Here is a 26141-nt window from a genome sequence, read left to right on the forward strand (position 1 = left end):
CTCTCTTGCAGAGTTCAACAAATTTTCTTTTTTAGAAATTTCGGATGTTACGATCTTGTAGAATTTATAATATTAATCTCATTTATAATATTAATTTTTTTTAAATGCTCAAAATTTCTTAGTTTTAGAAATATTTAAAGAATATATCTATATTTATCTTTATATATCTATAATTCGTAATTTTTTAATATGTTTTTAGAACTTTTGATTTCAAAATTCTTGAAAGAAATTTTCAAATATTATTTTTTTCGGATTCTTGTATTTTTTGAACTAAAAATACTAGTTTTTTGAATTTCGATACTTTATTCGGATAAATTTAAAGTTTAAATCCCTTAAATTTTAAATACGCCGTAGATCTTAAATATTATGAAACAACTTCGTAGATTTCATACTGTAATCCTAGGTGCCTTAGATTTCAGGTACCTTCAATCGCACAGATTTTAGATTCAAACATCTTAGGTTCTAGATGTCTTAAATAGGAGATAAATTCTAAGTTATTTGGATTTAAAATTTTTCATTTATTCACGATTTTGATATGAATTTTAAACTTCTTTAAATCTTGACATGTAATATAATATTTTCGATTTTTTAGGCCCATAAATCATTCCTCAAACTACTGCATAATTTCCTACACAAAGTTCCTTGTATCTTTTTGTATATTCTGGCTGCAAGGAGAAATTATAGAAGAAGAATAAAGAGGATGATAAATAATTTAATGTTATATTTTGCTAAAAGATAGATAATAATTAAAAAATTCTGCACAATCTAATTTCTCCTTTCATTTCTTTGGAATTACAAATATTAATCTTCAAATTTAAAAAATTAAATATAGATCAATTTTCTAAAGCTTTTACCAAAAATGAATAATGTTGTGCCAAATCTTATCAATTATCCGATGAAATTTTGCATCATTTATGACAATTTTGGCATACGTATCTATGAGCCTAATGATTTTCAGTTTCCTTTGTTCACGAAATCCTCGGATCAAAGATAAGATCCACGAAAAAGCGAAAGATGTGCGAATCGCATTTGCGTTGCTGGGAAAAACCTAATTCTAAGATCGAAAGATGACAGAGGGTAGATCGATGAAAAGCGCCATTTCTCCCTTCCGGAGATGTTTCGTAATAAGAAAGAAAGAAGAAAAGAGTAAACAAAACGGAAGGGAAAGAGGAGAGCGTATCATAATGGAATCATGTAATATGATACAACTTTATTAAAAACCTAGTTCTAAAGACGGTTGTTGAGAAATATGTACTTATTAAAACTAGCATGTATACTTGTAGGAAACATTTTTTGGATTACGGACACCGATTCCGTAACCGTCCACAACACTGCCCTGTCTAAAGTGGAGAAACAAAGTAGAAGAGAGTGAGAAATAGAGAAAGAAGGAGGGAGGAAAGAGAATAAAGTAAAAGATGTGAATATATACAATGAGTAATGACTCGACTAAACTCAATGACATAATTCTTTTTCTTCGCTCATAATGCGCCGTTAATTAATCTTTATTGCAGGATTCATAGTTTTTGTAATCTTATCCGTAATCTTCTCTCTGATTAACTTAATTATATCTCAATATTCTAAAATATATAATTTAAATTTATGAATGAAAAGTTCTAAGTAGCCTTTTAAATTTCAATAGTTAAATACTAAATTCTTTAATTTTTTATTGTAGATTACATTTTCTAGATTATGATTTCTTTCACGTTTTTAATTTCCTTGAGCAATATATTTTAAAATTTAACTTATCGAATAATATAGAGCACATTTAAGAATTTATAACTGATAAATAATTAGCATAGTAAAATGGATTTGTGCGTGTTAGATCTGTTTTTCAAATAAAATTCTGAGAGATATCTTGCAATAAAGGATTAATTTACACTTTTAATAGGCGCGATCAAGAATGTGAAATCTCGCGAAGATTTGATCGTCAATGTGTCGGGAACGATCGATGATCTCGAACGGCGAGTGAATAACACATGGCGAGCACGTGTATCGATCCATCAGATCGCCAGAATGCTCACTATCGATATTAAATATGAATAAATGTAATCGCGTGGCTGCCTTTTATTCATCGAACATCGCGGACGATTCACTGCGCAAAGATCGACATCAAAGTTAATGAGAAAGTGACGCGACAATGAATTTGTTGATTTCTCGCCGACGTAAATTCTCGCCGACGTAGACTTGTGAAACATGTTCTTGTAGCCTAAGATCCTTGGATCCTTCGGATTCTCTGATCTTCGATCATCTGGGTACTAGATTCTTTGAATTCCACTTTTTTATATTCTAAATCATTTAAATAATTTTTTGAATAATGGTTTAATTTTAGTTTTTAGATTTTATTTGAATTTTTTATAAATATCTTTTGCGAATTTTATAATAAATTGTCTAAGTCAACAAAATTTTTCAATTTCTCGATTTGCTTATTTCTTAAAATTTGTTTCATCTTCTTTAAATCTGCAATTTTTATATTTTAATATTTTAATATTTTAATATTTTATTAATTTTCATAGAATCCAGTACTCATTTCACTCATTTTGGCTCGTTGCAGCTGCGGTATTTCAGATTAGATCCGCTAATGAAAATCGCATTTCACTCAAAGCGGAGCTCATACACTAAGACAGCAATGTTCAAAGCTTTCTTTTTCAATCTTCCTTTCAAATATTAAATTAGTGCGTTTATACAATTTTATTTCTTGTTTGATAATTGCTAACTATTTAGAAAAGATATCGTCAAATTATTTATTTATTTCCAATATTAGAGATTCTTATTTTTTCTTTAATTTTGTATACATATTTTTAGCTCTCAAATGGCAATAAGACAAAGATATTTGAGAAGTTAAGGAACACATTGTTATTGCCTTCTACTTATGAGCTATTCTGTATACAATAAAAAGTATTCTCGAATTTTTTATATTTAACAATTTATTAACTTTTTTATATACTTATTACTATCAAAGCATTATTAAGCTGTAATTTAATATTTCTTCTAACAAGAAATTAGTATTGATAAGTATTGAGTTTATTTTACAAGAAGAGAGGAAATTGAAAGTTTCGAACGGCGCTTCAAAAACACATATGCATACATATGCGCGCGTATAGATTACGTGTAATGGTATAATTATAGTCGGAATTATTCGGAATTTACGTTAGCGGATGTATTACATGATTATATAAGTGATATATCGATACGTGTCGGGGATACGCTCTATGTGAAACTTTGCAATTTTAATATATTTCTATTGTAAGTATATTCGAGAAACTGTATGTGTGTGTATGTGTGTGAGATAAAAAGAAAAGAAAGAAAGAGAGGGAGAGAAAGGAAGAGGCGATGGCACACGACGCGCGGAAGGTATTCGATAGCGTATATAAATATATACATATATACATACATATATATATATATATATATATATATATATATATATATACATATATAGATATACATATATTATATAATAATACAGCGAACTGTCGTGAGGAAACTACTTTACATATACGGGTCGTTTCGTTAAGGCCGACTCGAGGAACGCTCGAGGGCAAATTTGGGGCGACTCAAGAAAAAAAAAAAAAAAGATGCACCCGCGTATAGAGAAAGGAGTTAAGTTCGTCGTTCCGTTGGCGTTAAGATTTTTCCATGTGTCTTATCTCATCTCATAGTTCGTTCGCGATCATCTAATCTTTGATGCGCTTTATTAAATCTCAAGATTGTTGAAATCTAAGAATATTCTGAGGATCCATCGATCCTGCGGATCTCTCGAATCTTCCACATTCGCCGACTTACTTACTCGAATCCTCGGAATCTAGGATTTTAGTTTCCTCCGATTTTAGATCTCTCGGATTTGAAATTACAAATTCCGCGAAGGATCTTCTCGAAGATAGATTTTTTCCAATTTAAAATTTCGCGATTCTTCTAGATTACTGTAAGATCCTAGGTTTTTTTAGATCTTGTATTTCTTGATATCTAGATTGTTCAAACTCTACTTTGCACTCTGTTATTTTCATAAATCATCGCATCATCAAACTTTCTTCATGGAACTTCGATATCTTCACTTTCTAAGGTCACGTGAAGAAGGAATTTAAGATAATCACAGAAAGATAAGAGAGGGGTGTTGCGAGAGCAAAGGGAGAAGGGAAAACTATAAATAGAATGCTTTCGATTTGTCGAATTGATCATACATTTTTTTCGTTGTAAAAGAACGCATGCTTTTGCAATAAAAAAAATGAGAGAGAGAGAGAGAGAGAGAGAGAAAAGAGAAGAAAAGATTTCTGCTCCCGAGAACTATTTCATGATAAGAAAAAAACCCTTTACAGGTTTCTGGTCTCGTAGTGCCACTTTAAATAATAATGAATAATAATATAATAAAATAAAACAACAACAAATAATATATTAATAATAACAATAAAATAATAATGATAAAAAGAATAAAAAAATTGTTATAAGTTGTAACTGTTGTTTCTGGTACATGCAGATACTATACACATACACCCTAAACTAAGGATATGGCCTCCGGTTGTTTATTTAAACATAACTTCGTCCTATGATCCTTTTGTGCGAAGAAAACAATGTCCTGGAATTATATACAAACAGATAAATTAACCCGTATATTACATATTTCGCTTACATCGCACAAACATAGCAATTATTAGAATGATTTATTTATAATTGTTACAGACTTGTATCTTTTTAGAACAAGAACCATTCATAGATTCTTGAATTTTTTTTTTAAATTTTTCTGCAATTCTAATTTCACATCAGATCTTGGAATGTTGATTTTATAATTCTGATAATATTTATACTATGCATAATTTTTATATATTATCAAGTAATTTCTATTATCTATAATAAACTTTTTCAAATATTTTCAAGCGTATAAAATATTATTAATGTCGGAGGAAGGTTTTACTTTATAAGAATATTTGCAACATTCTTGTTTATTCTCGTTTATGTGATTTGTTGCCTAAAATATTGTTGCAATTCTTGTGTCATTTTACGCATAACGCATAATAACGCGACTTTTCCACGATCTATCGATTGATCGAACTACAGCAAGCAACTGACGATCAACGTAAGGGAGAGATCTAGCGTAAGCAACCTCGCATTATGATTACCTCTATGTATCTGCATGACCACATTACAATAACCTCTAACTACTTTTAAAAGAAGAAAAAACATAGCCACTACTCGATGTAGCAGAAAAGAAACTCTATACAGAGCGTTCCAAAAGTATGTGCCAAACGCGTGTCGAGAGTACTCGGTGCTAGTATTTTATCTTCGCGACGACAATCTCTCCCACTATAAATGCCCTCTTATATAATCCTATATGAATTTTTAAGAATACTTATGTTGAATATATTTCGGCGTTTCTTTTGAACGCTTTTTGAATACGGGATTTTTTAAAATATCTGTCTAAATATTAATTCATGAAGTCACGGATTCCATAAATCTTTTGAACTCAAATAGAATAAAATTCTTTTTTAAAATAAGATATATGTTGCGGGACATTAATTTTTGTCGCGAGAAATTAATTATTGTCGCGCAAAACTTTCGGAGCATTCTGTATAAATATTCGTATCGATCGCAAAGTACATTTAGCATCTCTTGTCGCGTAGCGATTAGCTCGTATTAATGGATAAATGAAGTAATTAATTAATTGCGTTATGGAGGTAAGATACGAAACAATGAAGCAGGGGAGTAAATCAAAAGACGGGGATACCTGCGAGATTTATTCAGGACGAGGTACTTAGGAGGAGTCTTCCCTCGCGAGAGGCACGCGTTGCCCTATATACACATATATAATATGCCAAGAAAGCACTCGCACATCATCATGATTTTTTTTTTTTTTTTTTTTATTACGCAAATATTATATTATACTCTTTTCATCGCGTGTATTTATATTATGTGGCAAACAAAATTATTTATCAGCATAAGTATAAAGATTTATTATAAATATAATTTTATTTCTTTTAAGATCTATGGATCTCTCGAATGATAAAGTTTTTCTTGTAATTCTAAAACTTTTAAATCCTAGATTATTTATTGTTAAAATGTTTACATATTTAAATTAAAATAACTTTAAATTATTTAAATATTTATTTAATTAAATTCTAAACTACTATACTTATGCAACTTTGCATAATACAAATACACTATTACATAATTACAGAACAAATTTACAGAGTTTAATTGAAACTATCTTTTAAGATATAGTATGGCGCGAGTGCTTTCTTCGCATGCCATGCATATTTATACATAATATAAACTATATAATATAAACTAATCATGATTTGCAATCCTACAGTGCACTGTCGAAAACGAAACATAAAACAAGTAGTGCAAATTAAGGTTTTTTAAGCATTAATGATGAAAGAAAAAGAGAGAACTAATGTACTGACGATGACGACTTTTTTAACGTTTTATCGCGTTACGGAGTATAATATGTGTATATATACATAAATGCATAACATATATCCACAGCAAGAACACACGTAGACCACATGTGTCTATGTATATACATATATATACAATTCATATAATCGCGCGTGTGTGAAAGTGTGCGTGTGCGTGTCTGACAAGTGTGCAGAAAGCATGTAAATAATAAAGACCGTATAATACCATAATTATCCACGAGGATCTATAATTGCCAAGTGTATAAGTCACACACAATACATACGTCATATACATATAATATACATACATACATATATATATATATATATATATATATATATATATACATATGTATATAATATGAGTTCGATGCACAATAGCGACAATCGCATTATCCTGTGCGATTTTCCGATGAGCGACTTTTTGCACCACTTTGTTCGTGAATTTTCTTGCAAAATAATGTCTAAACAAATTTGCGACTAATAAAAATACCAACACAATTTTTTATTCTTTGTAAATTCTTTGAATTCTCGCAGACAATTGGATTATTAGATTTATAAATCCACAGTTGTCAATCCCTTCTAGTATTTTTATATCGTTTCCCTTAAATCCTGAAAATATTCTGAGAATTCTTCTGAAAGTTTTATTTTATTTTATTTTATTTTTTTTAAATATGTCCGTTTTATACCCGAGCTATCGTCAATAATCGTTGGTAAAAAAATTCATCAACAAAAAGGCGGTGCAAAATGATTTCTGATGTGGACATCATCAATAATTAGACATTCCTCGTTAACCCTTTCTGGGCATATGTATAATGGCGTTCTTTCTTGGAGACTTGGTATTATGATCAGATTTCACGCCATTTGTAACTTAAGATGTGTAGTCTTATTTTTTTTCACTCAAAAATAGGTAAATCAAGACTACAAAACAAGATGAAAGTGAAATTTTTCATCCTGAAAACGTTTAACGTATACAAATAATTTTGTGGGGTCCGACACGCCCTACTTTGTGCCAGGCGCAGGAAGGGTTAATCCTTCCATCATAACCAATGTATAATCGATGCGTTTGTTAAAAGGATCAGTAGAAAAGTCGCAGGATAATGCCGGGAGAGATTGCTCGATTGTTGAAGAGGAATGTTCCGCGCTGACGTCGAGCTTATAAAGTTACTTAATGTTAGAGAGATGTTTTTACACGACTGCCACTTTACAATGACGTGAGATTACAATTGTTTGTTTCGGTGGCTGACGCGCATGTTTATCGCCGTCGTACAGTATGAAATTCTTGCTCAAACTATCAAAGAGAACAAAGATATTTCACCTATCTGCATTTTCTCTCAGTTCAAGATTATATAATTTAAAGATATATATTAATCTAAAATTTATATATATATTTAAAAAACATACAAAATTTTATATAATATTGAATATAAAAGAAAATGAGTTATGTTTTTTTTTTTTTTCAATGCGAGAACATATAATTTTGTTATATATATGTATATCTCTGAATTAAAATAATGAAATTTTTAATATTAAATTAATTGTTTTTGTGCGTAATTTTTACAATTTATTAAGAGGAATAATTTATCAAGAAGAGTGTTTCCACAAATTAAAATCTCGGGTTGAGATTGATATTGAAGCGTTGATAAAATATAAGAAAAGATAAAATTCTAATTATTTCTGCAATCTAAACTTTAGATTCGTTTCTGTAGATCTAAAATATATATAATAAAATTTTAAATTCTTAGATGCTTTTAAAAAACTCGAAACTATATATACATTATATACGTATCACACTATATATATAATAATTACGAAATCAATATATTTTTTTGTGTCAATATTTAGACGCAGTTAAATAAAGTATTTTTGTTCTCTCAAATTGATAAAATTTCACACTGTACGTTGATGCCGTTTTCCGCTGGCGCAAAAGTGTTTTGCTCCATTATCTTTTTCCCTCTTGCCGCAGAAAACGCGACGGCGAATTCTGTGCGCGGCGAGTGAGTTCCGCTACGAACACAAATTTGTTTCTCTCGACGGATATACAGCCGAAATGTACCTACCATACGTAAATAAATAAATAAACAAATAAACGAATAAATGGAACAAAGTGGAGAGGCGGAGATTAGGCCGTTTGATCTTTTTTATTATTAAAAAATAGTTATTATTTTATGTTCAATATTTATAAAAATATATGTTCTTGTTAGAAATTAATTTGTGTAGATAATTACTTTTGTTGCATAATTATTATTTTTTAATATGTATATATATATATATATACATATATATATATATATACATATATATATATATATATATATATATATATATATATATATATATTACATTAATCTATCATATTTATTTAAATAGTAAAAAAAATTATTTGATACAATCGAGTATCTTTCTATTTAATTTTTAATTGTTTATACTATGCATGTATCTATCTTTACAAAATATAAAAAAAAACAAATCATTTTTTATAGTTAAAATTTAACTATATGTTAGATAATTTTGTTAGATAATTGAGTTTATAGTGTGTATATATATATTAATACATTAAATATATATAAAGAAATTAAATAATTTCTTTATAATAAATTGTTTAAGCAATAATTTTCTTATTTCTATATTTTTTAATTAATTTTTTTTCTTTTAATAGAATTTTTGGCAGAGTTTATGTCAAATCTGAAAAATATAGTGTTGCACTCACGCTGTCTGTTATAAATATAAATAAATGATCGTCAGCCGAATCGTCTGCAGTTCAGCCTACGCGGCGACCTATATTTAGACCAACACGTGAATGAATCTCTCACGTGCCTCGTCATGTTGACTTCCCATTTCTCGTATGAACCAAAATCGATTATTACGCTTGTTACAAAATAGTTTCGGCACGTGTCGCTGTTATTCTACCGACTTTCATAGTGACGCGAATTATATCTATTTTGCTAGTACAAATTATTAAAAAAAATTTTTTTTTCAGGGAGAAAAAATAAAAAATTGTAATAATTTATAATTACTTAATTTTTTTTCTAAAAATTAAAAATTTTCAGTTACTAACTTTACTACAATTATTTTTTCTGAAATTTTTGTAAACTATGCTTTCGTCACATATTGTATATACATTTTTAGATTTCTAAAGACTTCTATTTTTTCGGATTTTGCATTTTTCAGACTTTACAATAATTTATACATTACATCTTGAAACATTTATTGAATTACTTTATCGGAGGTAAAGATAGATAGAATTCGTATTATTTATGATCTTCGAAGAAATTCGTGAACATAAAACACAGCTGGGTCAGCTACAAATGACAGATTGTTTTTGCAAGCTATGCAAGCTGTTATACATTTAAATTTAGAAATGAGACATGAAGACAAAGACACGCGACAGTCTGCTGTAAGATTAATCTACAGGTAAGAAGATTCTGTTGCTGATTAGTCTTCCAGAAATCCAAGTCATGCAAACAACAATAATTGAATCAAATTCTGCAGAAAATAGCAAGCAGTTTATCCTTGCGTGGTAAATGAATAATAAACGAGCAAGCAGCAAACTAATTATTGCAATTAAAAATTATTAAGCTCGAGTAAATTTTAAGTAAATCAGAGATTTTCTAGATCCTAAATTTAGCATGTTCCCTGAATTTATGTTCTAACTTCTTTTTAAATAACAGAGAATTTCTTCAAATATAGATATTTATATTTTTGATATTCCTTAAATATTGGATATATTGTAACTTATAAATATTTCCAGTTTTCTTGAATTTTAGAAGCTCTCGGTTTTATATATTCCTCGCACTCCCCCGTTCTCTAACTCTCATATTTGTTGCAAAGCAACTACCTCGGGATCAGAATTCCTTAAATTCTAGGTTCTACAAATCTTAAATTATTTAGCGTTCGCCTATCTAGCGTCTCACGCTCCAAGAATTTTTGAAACCCTACTCTGGTTCGCAAGTCCCTAATTCTTTTCATTCCAGCTACTTCGTATTTACAGCATTCGCAGATCTCCCCTTACTCAGAGCAATCTCAAACGCTCTTCGCATACCATTACTACTACACTTCAATAATTCCTCTACTCTTCGTTCCACAATCTCCACCTGATCCACCATCTCCAATATCTCATGCTCCATTCCAACTATCGTCACCTAATCCAGCTTTATCCCTCTTTTCTCTCTCTCTCTCTCTCTCTCTCTCGCCCTCTTTCCCTTTCCGTTCCCTTTCTAGTTCACTTGTTTGATTGACGCTAATGATCGCACTATCAATTAGTAGCTTACGTATGCATTTTCTTCATTTCTGCCAAGCGAAATTGGAGATGAAGTTTCTATGATTGATACTTCGGTTATTAATTCGTCTTTGTTTTAATGTATTTGTGCATCTGTAATACTTTTGTATTCGGTCTAATTTTTTTCTATTTTAATTACAATTTTAATTCTCTATATGATATCTCTTAGATGACTAAATTTAAAAGCACTATATTTCTACTGTATTCCATTTTCCTTCTTTTTATTTATCTATTTATCTGTTTATATCTTTCTTTATTTTCCTCCGTTGCTGGGAATTATATAAGTCTAAAAAAAAAAAAATTCAAGCTTTATGCAAAATTTAGAATCCGCGGAATCAAGACACGGAGTAAGCTTCTTAGACCTTCGTTTCCAACTTTGCCTTCCACTGAGTACTTGATTCTGAGATACATCCCAGCTTCGTCCCTTCCATTTCGTCGTGCCCCTTCTCCTATTTCCCCATGTATTCACCATTCATCTGAAACCCTCTCTCTTCGCATCCACGTCAGCACTTTCCGCGACTCTTCGTACTATGGGATACAGTCAACGGTAGGATCACCATCTCCTGGCGGTTGATGCTCCGTGGCAACTCCCGCCACCTGGTCCAGGGTTCGTTCTCTCTCTCCTGCCCTGTGCGCTACCCCAGCCAGAGGGGGTTTTCGTATCTCGATGCCGCTTCTGCCCCCGCGGTCGTAGCGAGGAAGCCGCCGGCGCGGCCAGCGCGAGTTATTGATTTGACAGGAATGACGGCAGGCGGAATGGCGCAGGAATCGATAAGAGGAAGTGGTGGTCCAAAGCTGCCGGTGATGCGCTGCGCGGGGGTGCGCGCGCGCAAGAAGAAGGAAGACCGTTGTTATAGCGAGCACTCTAGAGCGAGCGAACGAGTCGCTTGGAGGGCTGTGTGGGGGTTGTGGAAGCGAGCAGGTAGAGGGAGAGATATGGAAGAGGATCGGAGGGAGAGGTAGAGCGCGAGGAGGAGGAGCGGAGAATATTTTCATACTCCAGACTCCCGGCGTAGGTAGAAGATGGCAGCCGAGGCGTGATTCGGTCCGGGCAGTTTCCTCTCTTCTGGCCGCGCGCGCGCGAGAGTAGCAGGGCCGCAATCCGCTCCGGGTTTGAGAGGAAGAAGTCGGTCGGAAAATAGTGTGCTCTCCCTTCGTGGCTCGGTCTCCTCGTTGTCGGTCGACGGTGCCCGTGGCTCGAAAAATCCCGGAAGGAAGCCCTCGGAAAATGATTTGAGGAGAAATAGAACGAAGGAGAGAGAGAGAGAGAGAGAGAGAGAGAGAGAGACTGATTGACTAACGTTGAAAGAAAGACGGTCAGAGAGAGAGAGAGGGACAGAAAGGAAGAGAGAGAAAGAGAGAAAGAAAGAGAGAGAGAGAGAGAGAGAGAGAAGAGAGATCCGCTCCGATCCGCTTCGCTTCGCTCGGCTACGCTCCGCTCGCGCGACGTGTTTGTCTCGCTGTTTTTCTGTCGTTTTTTTCGTCGCCGTATACATCATAATCGCCCGCGCGGGCGTGCGTATCCCAAAGATCGGCATACGAGATCGGTAGTATATTATCATCGGGAGGATCGTCTCCGTGATACGCTTCGATACCGCTCCGATTACGCTCCGATCCGCTCGGCTCCGCGTGCCGCGTCTGATGAGCAAGAAGGTGGTAGATGTCGGTGACTATGCGCGTAGTAATGAGTAATCCTGTAAAGCCCGTCGGGATCGCAGCAGCCGCCATCGTCGCAGTGTTTCACGAGCGTCATGTAATATGGAATTAAACAATGTTGTTAAGACGTAAACATGTTCTGGCTACACTGTGGACTCTTTGTTCTCGTGATTGCCGTACGTGGATTTATTAGCAGCTTAGCCGACACCACATCCAAGCGAGGTAATGACTGCCTGCTTACCTGCCTGTCTTAGTTTATATCTTCTGTTCGCTTGCTTGTCTAGTGTAATGAATCCGCGATATCGGTCCAGAGAAATCATAATTCGATAAATAAATTTTTTTTTTTATTTTATTGGTTCAAATTTTTAATTAAACCATTATGTCTGTCAAGAATCTAGATGTACCCATTTCGAGAAAGAAATCCGAGACGCCTAGTTTGACATAAGATGGTAGAAATTATTTGTCGAACTAACTCTCTGTACGGATGACTGTTTGAATGAATGGGTGTAAAGCGCTGATCGTTATGGAGGTATTGCACCTGCTTGCGCACCTTGCTTGGCCACCCCACCTGCTTAATAATCTTAAGGAAGTAGCACCCACGAAAGGAGAACTGAATTTAAGGCGTCTACGAGTTCAAGAAATATTTAAGATTTTTTGACTGTCGTTCTATGCAAATAATTAGAATTATCAAATAATAGAATTATCACTTTTTAGAATTATATACAAAAAACGATAACTTTATTGAAATTAATTTAATATTAAGTGACCTATGTGGTCCATATTATTTATTGACTAATCATGTCTGCCTGATAAACTAGAATAATTTTGCTGTAATAATTTCTAGTGTGAACGGTTAACAGTCTGGTTTATAATTAGAAGCGAGCGTAAATTATTCATTGAGTTACCACATTTATCTAATCGAATGCAATCATATCAAGTAGCATATTGTTTGTTTAGTTCTAGAGAACTCATTTTTAGATTATATAATTAAATAATTTTGTTATTTTTGTTTCATTTTTTTCTGAATTTCTAATTTTTTTATTTATAAAATTTACAGATTCAAAACTTTTCTAATTAGTATAAGTTTTTCGGTCGGCAATTTCTTAAACTTTAAGTGTCTAAGAGGTTCTTTTAATGCCGGATACGTAAAGTTTTATATTTCTTGAATCCAAAGAGTTGTTTTGATCTTCGATTCATTAAATTACAGATTCCCCCCGGAATCGAAGAACGTCGTTTGCTTTTAACGTCAAAGAACCTATGATGCCGTGTTGGAAATCTCAGAATTCGAGAAATTCCAGAGAATGTAGGATTCAAATAATTTAATCTAGAGATTAGATTAATCTCCAGTGAAGGAAATCCGTGTGGAATTTACAAACGCCAGGATTTAAAGATTATAAAGCAATTTAAAATTTAATTTAATATTGAAGTACACCAAAGTATTTAAAAATCAAAGATCCAGGATCTAAGCAACTTGATATTCGATGAAGTTATAATTAAAAACGTAAAACATTTTGATCGCGCAAAAAATATAAATTTATAAAATTGCAAAATGTAATAATTTAAAAATTTAGAAATTCGAAGTTTTCAGAATGTTCGAGAATTTTACATTAAAATCTAAGGAACCGAGAGGACCGCTCGATCGAGTCTTCGCCGTTCCCAGGATACTGCAGAAAGAAAGAGAGAGAGAAAGAGAGAGAGAGAGAGAGAGAGGGAGAACTCGCTAGCTCTCTGCATCCTTGAACAAGGATGAGCACCCCATTGGGTTGCAATCCTCGACCTCTTAAATTATCGAGTTAAATTCTTACACCCTCAACTTGTCAAGTTCTTGAATCTTTACGTTCTGGATTTTTTAGATCCTCTAATCTAGAAGAAATTTTCCATTTTTTCCATGAAAAAATACATTTTTTATTTTTTAAATCCTTGAATTTTCACATCTTTAATTTCTTGGATCCATGAATTTTAATATTCTCGAGTCCTTGGATCCTTTGCGTTAAATCTTAATCTCACAGATTTTTCAAAAGCATCAGCGTTCTCATATTTCGGGAATTACATCTCTTATTGTATTTTCTTCCTAAATTCCTTACATCTTTTAATTTTCCTATCAATTATCAATATGTATCTTTGTGTGTGGCACATGTTTGCATAGTGTCAATGATTCCTTATCTCTCTCATACGATTCGTTATACATGCACTCTCTCTTGTTGCACATATAGTACTTTTTTTTACAATTTTTTACAATTTTTTACAATTTTTTTACAAAAATGCAAATAATATTAGCATAAAATATAATGTACGAATAAACAAAAAAAAATAGTTTTTGTTTTAATAAATAAAGCATGTGTCTATGTGCATTTATACTATGCATTTATATCTATGTGCATTATTAATATCTAATTTAAATATATATCTTTTATTTGTTTATAATATATTTAATTTTATAAAAAAATTACTCGAATATAATTCAATATGTAAATCAACATGTGTGAATTGATATAAAATTCAGTATGATAATCCGATACAATATATTCGTCATCAGGCAAGTTACAAGAAGCATCTTATTAATTTCGCTAACTTGCGTAATAAAAACCGCTGACCGCGCGCGTGGCAGCTCCTCGTAAATTTCGCAGATTCGCGCATTCTGGTATTTGCCGGCGGCGGAAAATGCGAATATAGATCAGCGGAACGACGGTGCTTATGACCGTGCATACATACGGCACGCCGCGGATTTTCACGGAGCGGCCACAGGAAAACGCGACGCCGCGCGACGCCGCGCCGCGCCGCGCCGGGCGTCGGAATGCGCGTAATCGTTACGTACATTTCCGTAGAGCTTCAAATCCCGCCGCTGCATTATTCATAATGTTATAGCGTGGAATTACACTCGCTCGCTCACTTTGCATGTCGCCGTCGCCGTTCATCGCCGCGTAAAACCGCGGAGCATGCGAATGTGCGCTTTTCCACATGCATCATCGCATCGCGGCGGCTTATCGCGCCGTCGATTCTCCCAATGACAACGACGACGATGATAACGATGACGAGGTTACTCCTTAATAACCGGATATTTGTGTCGCGCAATGTTAGAAGAGCGCAATTTCGCGAAATGTTTCAAAAATTATTCTCGGAAAATTTTATCACTCTCCCACGGATGGAATTTTCAATAAAAATGATAGATTCTTGGAGTTGCACAGGAGTTGATGTTGAGCGATTCGATTTATTTGTATCGTATATTTGTGAAATGTTTTTGATTTTGTTATTTGCTACTCTCAGGATATCAATTATAGTTATTCCTGCAAAATATCTTTAGGGATCGTGGCATTTTAGCGTGACAGCCATAAAATATCTATAAGCTTCTTAAAGACCACTTTTAAAATATATATATATATATATATATATATATATATATATATATATATAGCTTGTCATGAGTCACCAATAAAGTTTTAACGCTCTTCTTATGAGATTGGAAGAAGAGTAGAATATGGACTAAAAAAATAACGTCTTCACCAACTAGCTTCCTTAGGCTATGTTTAAATTTAGTTAAAATTAAAAAAAATGATAATGAGGAAACGTAATTTTACTTTTAAGTTAATTTCGAGGAAACTTACTTCGATAAAAATTTTCATTTGGAGCTTAGTTATAAAGTCAGCTAACGCGAAAACTGCACAAGTTTGCGTGGCAAGATGGCGCCTAATCATATTTTCGTTAAGGAAAGATCGATATCAAATTGTTCGAAGGAGCCGTAAACGCGAGACACACTTCCGAGAAGATACGCGTTTATGTTTACTAGATATTTCCATAATCGTAAAATGTGTTCAAGCTGTAGCTATAAACTCCGGTATAAGCATTTATGAAACATTCACAAGTAGTTGCATGTTACATGATATTTATCGTTGCAAAATACATTTGTAACTGATATCACATCCTCTAATGCATTCTCTTGTCGCCAGTACTTTGCAGACGTGAAAGCGCGACAGAAATAAATGAGAATATAAAAATAATATAATTGCAATTAAAGCAATTATTCTAAAATATTGTTAGATAATTTAAACAAAAATTGGCTGTTTTTATAATTAATTGTTAAATATATCCATATATTTTTTTTTCTAAAAATCCATCAGAATCTCTCTCTCGAGAGAGAGAAAGACGGAAAATGACATCGGCTGTAACGAAGGGGTTGTAGCCGATGAATATTTTGTTTACCCGTTGATACGCGAAATCAATCAACTTGTATCCTGCAATTAATCAAGGACGTAAAACGGGAAGACGGCTTGTCGACGAGTTTCCTCGAGCAAGACCCACGAGATTGAAATGGCAACGTGCCAGTTCTAACTTATTGGCTTTTAATACGTGAATCCGCGACCGATTTTGCAGCTCGACGAAATAGGACGACAACTCTTCGAAAAATCGAAATAACGCTCACGGATTTAATGCGAAATTTATCGCTAACCGATGATAAGATTTCAAAAGTTGAAGATTAAATGCTTTAGATTCAAGAACTTGATTGTACCTACAGAATATTTCAAACAAACGATTGCATCCTTTTATGACAGAAGAGAAACTTTGTATAATAATCGAAGTGACAATACCTGTAATATGTAATGATGATAAGAGCAATATTAGTAAGTACTGAAAAACTATAAAAGTTCTATGCGAGCCGGTAGTAGATGATTGCATAGTCTCTAGAGCGATTAAACGCCCATTCATTCGAGCACTATGCCTATGTATCTACTCGTTTAACTCATCCCCCTAGTGTGAATATATCTTCCTGTACTGTTAATCTACGATTCACACGCTTGCCTTTGATTTTCTATAACTTGTAACGTTTTAATATTTTTTCTCCAATTATGTGATGTATAATTTAGTAAATCATCTTTTAACATTTGCAAGTTTTCTTTAATATTTTTCTATCAAATATGTAAAACTTATAAAGCAAAGAAAAAAGGACAAAGACAAAAAGAGGAACTTAATTATCAATGTAATGTGACATTTTGCCGATTTGTAAAGAATGCCCTAGATCTATCGAGTCATCTTTCACCTATAAGTTCTTTGACCAATAAAATCAATATTTTTTTTTAAAGATTGAACCTCTTGAAGCATGTGCGTGTATGTTGTATGTGTGTGTGTGTGTGTGTGTGTGTGTGTGTGTGTTATAGATTTTCCATTTATTAAGGAAAAATCAGCTCTACAAATTGATGAAAGAACTTGTAGATAAAAGACGACTTGGTAAGTCTGGGACATTTATTTTTTTCGTGAAATGGTTTCAACCAAAATGAGGATAAATAGGTTTCTCCTACAGAAGATATTAGAACAATTTATTTTTCAAATTTCGTTCTACTGCTACCCTTTCCGATAGACAGAACACGATTAATGGAATCGCAAAAATAGAGTTAATATGCTAAGCTACAAATCGATCTAGATTATCGATTGTTGAGCGTTGCATTTTCACGATAGCGATAAAAGTGTATGATAAAAATCCTGTTCGCACATATGAGCATCTACACAGGTATATAAAAGAACGATCGATTTACACACACGTACAAGCGTGTCCTTCCATTCGTATATATCTATTTGATCGATCTCTCGCGATGTCGTAGAGCGGCGATCAACAGTAAATCGCGAAATAACGAGGCAGTCAACTGCAGAACGCCTGCAGTCTACATTGACGTATGCGTTGGTAGTGATGACGTAATGAGGGTGGAAACGCGATGGGAAGGGGAAGGAGGGGTGGCGGGAGGGTCGGACGGGAAAGGGGATCTTACGCGGTTATCGAGTGACGGAAGAACGATGGATTCACTAAACCCTGGAATGCATGATGTGGGTCAATCTGATCTCAGCTTTTTCCTACCTTTAAACGTAAATTGTATATCGGCTATTTTGCTCGAGCGACTTCGCGGACAATCGACTTCTAGAACGTCTTTGTATTGTGATAATACGAAGAGGAAACGCTGCAGACATTTTGAATAAAATAGGTCGAATGTACCCGGCGTATCCTGTCATGTCGCATCGGTTATTAATGAACGATCGGTTATCAAGGACGACCTACGTTATGTTCATAATTTGATCATGCATCGTGAATTTCGCCGTCTTTTCCGCAAGTTTGTTGTTGCGTCTCTCTTGTTTAAATTTCGTCTTCCGCGTGAATTTTGACGTTTTTTACAGAATTGAAAACTTGGTCACGTAGTGATGAAAATTCAGGGAGGGTAGTAGAGCCGTGGTGAGCGCGGGATGGCGCGCAGGGGGTTGAACGGACGCGGGGCGAAATTAAATTTCTCGCGGAAAGAGGCCAAGACACCTCACCTCACCGTGGTGGCGAGGTGAAAAGGAGATCTCCAATTTTAGCATGATCTCTGAAAGCGGCTACGAAACTGGGACTGCGCGAGCGCTGTATACACGAACGATGCACTTTTATGCGCCTTTGCACACCCTTTACATCGCCTCGAAATCGCATTATTAGATTTGTGCATGCGGGCGCGATATCTGTCTGCTCGGTTAATTTATGCGAATCGAGAAAAAAGAATTTCGACGACTTGGACGAGCGGGAATCTAAAGAATTTCAGTGAGCAGCTCGAACAGATTAGGGAGTTAAAGGAAAAACGAGATATCAATTCATCCCGCAACTGTTACATTCACCCCTTTCTCATGGCGAGAAAGGGGTGTCTCACGTCGTACTGTTTACTCGTGTACAAACAATACCATGGTGGAGCGGGGTGAGTAAATTTCCGGATCGTTTTCCCCACATGTTCCCTAAGACGCTTTGATGCCTAAAAAATTCTATTCAATTTTATATCCAATAATATTTTTATTGGTTGTATTTTATGCAACATATATCTGTCATCTTTATATTATTAAATGTTTTAATGATTGCACTTTAATATTTAGATTGAATAATATTAACGATACAAATATGCAATTCAATACATGTTTAATATATCAAATTATAAGAAAATTTATAAAAATTTTTAGAAAGACAATTGAAACATTTTATCTTAATTGTATAAAAACAATAATATTATTAATAATACTAACAGCAAAAATAATAAACGTTTATATCGCAAATACAATAATCAAGTTTTAAAAAAATTTGTTATTACTTGGAAATGTGTGTTATTATTCAGAATTATTAATTACTGTATGATGCAATAATACATCACTATTTTAGGACAATAATTCTGAATTTCTGAATTTCTGAATTAGTCGCAAATCGTAGCTCGGGATCGAAACTGCTGGACTTGTGTGGACGCATCATTTTTCCCAGATGTTCTCCTTAAATCGTTCTCGACGCCTGAGAAATTCCGCTCGAACCTGGTTGCCGCTTTTCCGGCTGACACCCCCACAATCTCTCTTCCATTTTCCTTTTTCGGGAATGACCGTCATTATTCTCTATCTTGATACGCGGCGAATACTGTGGGAACCGGCAAACGGCAGTGACAGAACGTTACGACAAGAGATAAATATGACGGCACGGAAGGTTTGCCATGGTGGAAATGTCTACTTTGTTAAATTGTAACAATATATAAACTTTTAAGTCGCAAACATAATACAGAAAGAATTTGCTACAATGTTGATTCTTTAGCTAGATATCTTGGATTTATAATTTTTTGATATTTTAGAGAATTCTACAAATCTAATTATATAAATTCTAAAAATAAAAAAAAGGAAAAATTAGGTATCCGAAAAGCAACAATTTAAACGTGCAAAGATCCAAATATTTAACGTCGTCAAGTTTGGTAATTAGAGGATTCGTCTGTTAAATCCGTGATATGGCGAGAGAGGATCGGGATATCGAAGAAAGAAGCGCAGGCCAGGACGAGCGCAAAGCGTGGTATTTGTTTTAGAATTCCTACGCTTTACCGATGTTCGAAGTGGCAAAGCGTTTGAAATCTGAAACGAATGCGCGCAAACCTTCATCTCAGCCAGGTGAGCCATAATCCGTGGAAGAGATGCCATCCGTATACGCATGAGGTCACCGCGTGAAGGGAAAAGTGAGCCACTTGGGCGTAATTAATCATTATCTCCACCCTCTCTGGAATTACGCATCGCTGGTATATCATTTTTGTCCTGCTCCATAGTGTCCTACTGGGCAGGAGAATTTTATATCATGTCGGAACATCATATATGTGGGAAAAAAAGAAGAATGAAGAATTTCGATCTGTATCGTTCGTTAGAGGCCTTTTATTACGCGTGGATTTTGTAGGGTTCTACTTTGATTACGACCTCGCACGCAAATATAATAATACTCATTTATTTTTGAAAGATTCTTTCTCTTTATATTTCCATGTTTCCCTCTGTAACGAATATCATAATATGAGAAACATTAGCGAGATTTGCATTCCTTTTTGTCGAGCTTAAAGTCAATTTTTTTCTTAGAGACAAAAGACATAAATTTAGATCTAGTTATTCTCTAACTTTAACACAGACTGCTTATTGAGATATTTAACATTGTAAACTAAGAAATCTAATATCCGGAGAAAGTTTCGTTGATTTTAAATTGGTCAAAGAATTCGTGGACGAAAGTACTGTCGGTATTTCCGAGATGTCGTATACACAAGTATTTATTTAACCTGCAGCCTGAGATTCGCCAATCTTCCATAAATGCAGGAAATAAACAGTTGCGACAAACACGGAAAAGGAGAGATGTTCCGAGGGAAAACGGTTCAAAGCGAATCTCCGTTCGTGTTTGATTGCATATTTATTCGATTTTAGATCTTTCTCGTACGCGACGAGATGTTGACGGGACAAATCAGAAATCAAAAGTCGAAGCGAAAGAAACTGGCACAACTAGGAAAGATTTAGCTGCAAACGCGAATTTTTATTTTTCATTTTAATACACTTTTATTTTAATATACTTTTCAAGTTAATGCGCGATAATTATGCGGTGCATTCTATCATTTTAAAAATAAATTAAAAATGCATTTCTAAAATGACTGTCGGTTCTCCTCTATAATTTTGAATCTCAAGTTTCTTCTTGTAATATTATACAAAGGATCATTTTCGCTCCTTTTTTTCAATTTTGGAAATCTGCTTTTTTATTTTCGTTCACACTCATAATTTCATGATTATATAAAAAATAATAAAAATTAATAAAAATTAATATAAAAATTTGAGCATTCAGAAATTCGACAATTGAAAATTTATTTTAAGGATCGAATATACATATAATTCTCTAACTCTTAGAATTTCCAAATCTTAATCCGTAAGTCTTGAAGTCATTGGATTTGCGAAGAGTCTCGAGGAATTAAGATAAAAAAGCAAGTAAATAGAAGTGAGCGAAGAGATTGAAGTTGTGTTTCAACCAATCCGCCATTCACGCAGTACTTTCCTCACTCTTATCCTCTTTCTCCTCGCTCATTTCTCGTTCTCCTCGCCACTTCTCATCCCATCGAAAAACGTTTCCATGCCGGTCTTCGGGATAAATAGTTTGCACAGGAAAAGGATTTCTCCGCGCCGGCAATTTATCTCGAACGTACGCGGCTCCATTAAGAGGAGACGCAACCCTTTGAGTCCGAAAAGAGTAGGATGTTGCGGATTTGGGATTGCGCGTAGATTTAAGGCTGTAATCGCGGGATTTTGGGACGCGCGGAACACGACGACAAGGCCGCCGATAATTTCGGAGGAAATTACTTTGCGTGCGGTCGTGTCGAGAATTTCCCTGATTTTTATTTTTATTTTTATATTTAATATTTATGATCTTTCCATTTTATCAGTTCTTTAATTTTTTCAATGGTCAGATTATTTTATCTTTAGAATAAATAAATAAGTAAATAAATAAATAAATAAATAAATAAATAAATAAATAAATAAATATATATATATATAATTTCTTTTCTAAATTATGAAGTACATAAAGACTTATGTAACTAATGATTCTAAATTCGCGGACTTGTTTTTGTTATGAACAAAACGAGTCTTTCCCGGAAATAGTTTACGCGACTGTGAAAAGAAATCAATATGAGCCGGCAGGAAGAGTCTTGGTCACGAAAGAATCGACAGCTGCCTCTTTCTGCGGCAATAAAGTTAAGAGGCCTTAAAGTAAAGAGGCAGTTTAAGCTTAAGGCGTTTGCCAAGTAATGTGGTCTTTGTACAAAATGAATTCAACGGAATGGACAAAGTGAACCTTCATCCTGGAAAGTTATTTTTCGGTAACGAGTCGCGAAGAAATTTTAGGAACTCGGAAGCATGTACCTCCAGAATGTTGCTCTACTGCCCCAAAACCTCCAGTTTCAACTTTTTAAAAATCCTCTGACTTTTTACGAGAATATAAATATAAATATAAATATCTGCTCTTGTAAATATTTGCAAATTGGGAAACAATTTCCCAGCTCAGAAATATTCAATTTGAAATTTAATTAATTCTATAAATTATGTTGGTTTGTCAAAAAAAAGTTTAAAAAGCCGAAAAGATACAATATATCTGAAAAAACATATTTTGGGTTTAGATTTTGAAATAAATAAACTCTTCAATCTTTTTACTTATAATCTACGATATTAACTAGTTTTCACAGCTCTCTCTTATGAATTTCTGCATCCTTGGGCTTTCGTGTGCTTGAACCTTAGAATTTCAATCTGCGGGGCTCTAGGGTCGTAACTTCCGGTATAACGCTGTTCGGTACAGCAAGAGAGGGGGAAGAAGAGAGAGAGAGAGAGAGAGAGAGAGAGAGAGAGAGAGAGAGAGAGAGAGAGAGACAAAGGAACATAGAGAATGAAAAGGAAGTGTAGAAGGTAAGAGACGGAGGGAAAAGCAATCAATCTTTGAGAGGCAGATGAGTGCGGGAACCTAAAATATAGGGCAACACAAATTTAGTCTGGCTGCCGGTCCACGTCCACGTGTCGACGTGAATGCGCAACCGCCCGGGTTTGTAATCGATATTGCCGACAAGGCACCACGCCCTGCACCTGCGAGATGTGCCGGGATATGCAATGCCACCGAACTGAATCTAGTCGAACCTTGTTCAGGACCATCTCATCTTCTCTTTCTCGCTCTCTCTCTCTCTCTCTCTCTCTCTCTCTCTCTCTCTCTCTCTCTCTCTCTCTTTGCTTGTCCTCTCCTTCTCTTTTATGCGTGTCCTTTTGCCCTATCTTCTCGAGCGTGCTTCGAAACTTGGATTCCTTTTGAAGCTCGACCCTTCGAGTCCTAGATAAACCGACTGTTCAGTCCCACACCGCGACAGCCCAATGCTTCCAACCATCCCCAGGGACCTTCTCTATCTTTCTTACATGCTTGTCTCTTTTCTTTCATATATTATTCGTAACTTCAGTCTTTTTCAGAGATTTTCTAAATTTCAATAATAAATAATTCGGTTTGATGTATTTTAATTAAAATTAGATTATTAAATTTTTTATGCAAAGATGCTAATTCGAATCTAATCTCAACCAGAATTCTTACGCATTTTGTGTACTCTTTTCTCGAGTATGCTCCGAAACTTGGGGGATTTTAGGATTTTCTTCTTTGAAGCTCGGCTCTTCTTTGAGTTCTAAATAAACTGATTGTTCAGTTCTATACGCGGCAACATGATGCTTATCTCGAACCTATCTAGTATGGTTTCCTTGGGGACGCTTTATCCCTCTCGCGTGCTTATTTCTCTTCTCAAATGTTGTTCGATTCACTTGGATCTTTTATTCAGAAATTTTTCAAGCTTTTGATTATTTAATTTTAAATTATTGAATTATTAAGTTCCTCGAGTGTACATGCACTAGGTATGAATTTTACGCGAATACAGCTCTGGAGATGCCACCCCTGTTTTGCAGCAAATAATACCGTTGAACTCAAGTGATGTGTCAGAGTTCTTCAAGCTCTTCAAGTTCTAGATAACTCAATTATCAAGTTTGTCAAATGATCGAACTTTCGCCATCTTTCACACTCTTCTGCTCTCATTCATGCAAATTTCAAAAGTTTTAATATTACATATTTTATATAAAAAATATGTACGATTATAAATTATGACAATCTCGGGCAACTATCACAAAATATTTGAAAACTTGTCTCCGCTTCTCGATAAACATTACATTGATGATTGAAAAAAATTTCACCAAGCAGTACTCCGGTTTCGCGCGAAAGGCCCGAAGGGCTTCAGAGGGTTAAGAAACGCCGTTATAGAGCCGTCGCGTCATTGACTCCGATCCATTCGGGAACGACTTCGCCTACGGCTGATTTTTTTGTGCTCCAGTGTCGGAAGTAGGCCAGTGCAAACTGCCGTCTTTTTATCCGGTGTCTTTTTGTACGTCTTATGAATTTTAAGGTGTGAAATTTCGTGCGAAACTGAAAAAGTTTGGCCATCCATTCTTGTCCTTACGCAGGATAAAAGTGCAAATATCGCCGTATATTCATTTTCCTGCTAACCATATGGACGTTCGCAATCTAGATCCAGGATATGATGAATTACACGGTTATTTTGACGGTTTTTATATGAAAGGAACACATAGCATGGCCTTACGATAATCATATAAAAGAATACAAAAGCTTGAGTTAATATATATTCACAAATAGAAGATAACATGTCTGTTATTTAAGTAATATAAATATATATAAATTATTCTGTTTGTACAAATAAAAAAAGATTGGCATTTTTTAAATTAATTTCGTGTAACAGATGAGCGAGGAAGTCAAGTAAATATGTACGACAATAATATGACGAGTAAATGATGCATAATTAATTTATTACGGATGTTTCAATATTGAAATATTTAATATTCGTCGTTAATTCTTTTCACTGTTATAGTATTTGACATTTTAAACAAGGTGCTTTTAAAGTCAATAAATAAATTGATTAGGTAAAGAATATTTTATGCTATTTAATGTCACAAAACTTCAGAATCGATAATAAAAGCTAATTGTAAGTAAAAATTTAATGCAATCCTGTATGTTTTAAACATTTTACTAATAAATATTAAACACTTTTGCAATTAATACTTAATACTCGATTTTTAATTAGAGTTTATTGTAAGCTAAAAAGTAACTGTTTTGAAATGTTTTCTTTTAAGATTCTGACGTTTTGAATATAAGATGTTCAAAGTTCTAAGTTTCTTAGATCCTTTCATCCTCCTTTCTTTTGATCTTCGATTTCTTGAACATGTTCAACAAAGAGTTTACTTTGCTCGGGGAAGTTCATCAAAGTTTGTCTAAAACTCTCGAGTGAACCATTAAAATGTCTAAACACATACCACGTTGATACACATAATTAATTCTTATGTTGTCAGTATCACTTTAAGACATTAAGCTTATTGTACAACGTAGTTTTTGTGTAGTTATGTATATTTGTTTTATATACTAATTGTTTCTTCTTAAAAACTCTTTTTGTTTTTGGATGCCATGACACAGTGTTATATTTAGCGTTACACACACACACACACACACACACACATATATATATATATCATATATCATTTATCATATACATATATGTATTGTATAAAATCAAGATTAAATCTTTATTTAATCTCACATTTTTGTTTCTTTTGTTTTAGAAGCCGACTACACCTTAGATGATTCCTTTTGGAAAGAAGAGGAAACTCCCGTTGGTAAGTAAAATACATATACACATACTATACCCATACAAACACTATATAATACTACGTAATATGTGTATAAGCTTTAATTAGTCCAAACTTATTAACGTTAAGCTTAATTATCGCATTATTAACATTATCATAAATAATAATTACATAGCTTAAAATATATAATCAACTAATTCGTAAAACTTTTGAAATTCAGTGAGCAAAGCTTTAAATTGAGCCTCAAATTGATTTATTCTATAATAATTAATTTCAATTTAACAAAATAATTGAACTTTAGTTCCGTCGTCATTTTATATAATAAATCTATC

At 33.8% G+C, this 26141-nt stretch overlaps 1 protein-coding gene across 20 annotated transcripts in view; it reads left to right on the top strand.

Moving 5' to 3' along the window:
- Positions 1–11667: 11667 nt before the first annotated feature.
- LOC126849513 (disintegrin and metalloproteinase domain-containing protein 11) overlaps positions 11668–26141 on the top strand; it is a 39280-nt gene continuing 24806 nt past the window's right edge. For 11 of the 20 annotated variants that reach the window (XM_050591421.1, XM_050591425.1, XM_050591414.1 and 8 more), the window contains exons 1-2: positions 11670–12546; positions 25783–25836. In XM_050591421.1, the coding sequence (XP_050447378.1) occupies positions 12459–12546; positions 25783–25836 (142 nt within the window). In that variant the 5' untranslated portion in view covers positions 11670–12458. Of the gene's footprint in view, positions 12547–25782; positions 25837–26141 lie in introns of all 20 variants that reach the window. The other 9 variants (XM_050591418.1, XM_050591431.1, XM_050591417.1 and 6 more) reach the window with 3 other exon arrangements.

The sequence above is a fragment of the Cataglyphis hispanica genome, chromosome 5, assembly GCF_021464435.1.
Source record: "Cataglyphis hispanica isolate Lineage 1 chromosome 5, ULB_Chis1_1.0, whole genome shotgun sequence".
NCBI classification, from domain to species: domain Eukaryota; kingdom Metazoa; phylum Arthropoda; class Insecta; order Hymenoptera; family Formicidae; genus Cataglyphis; species Cataglyphis hispanica.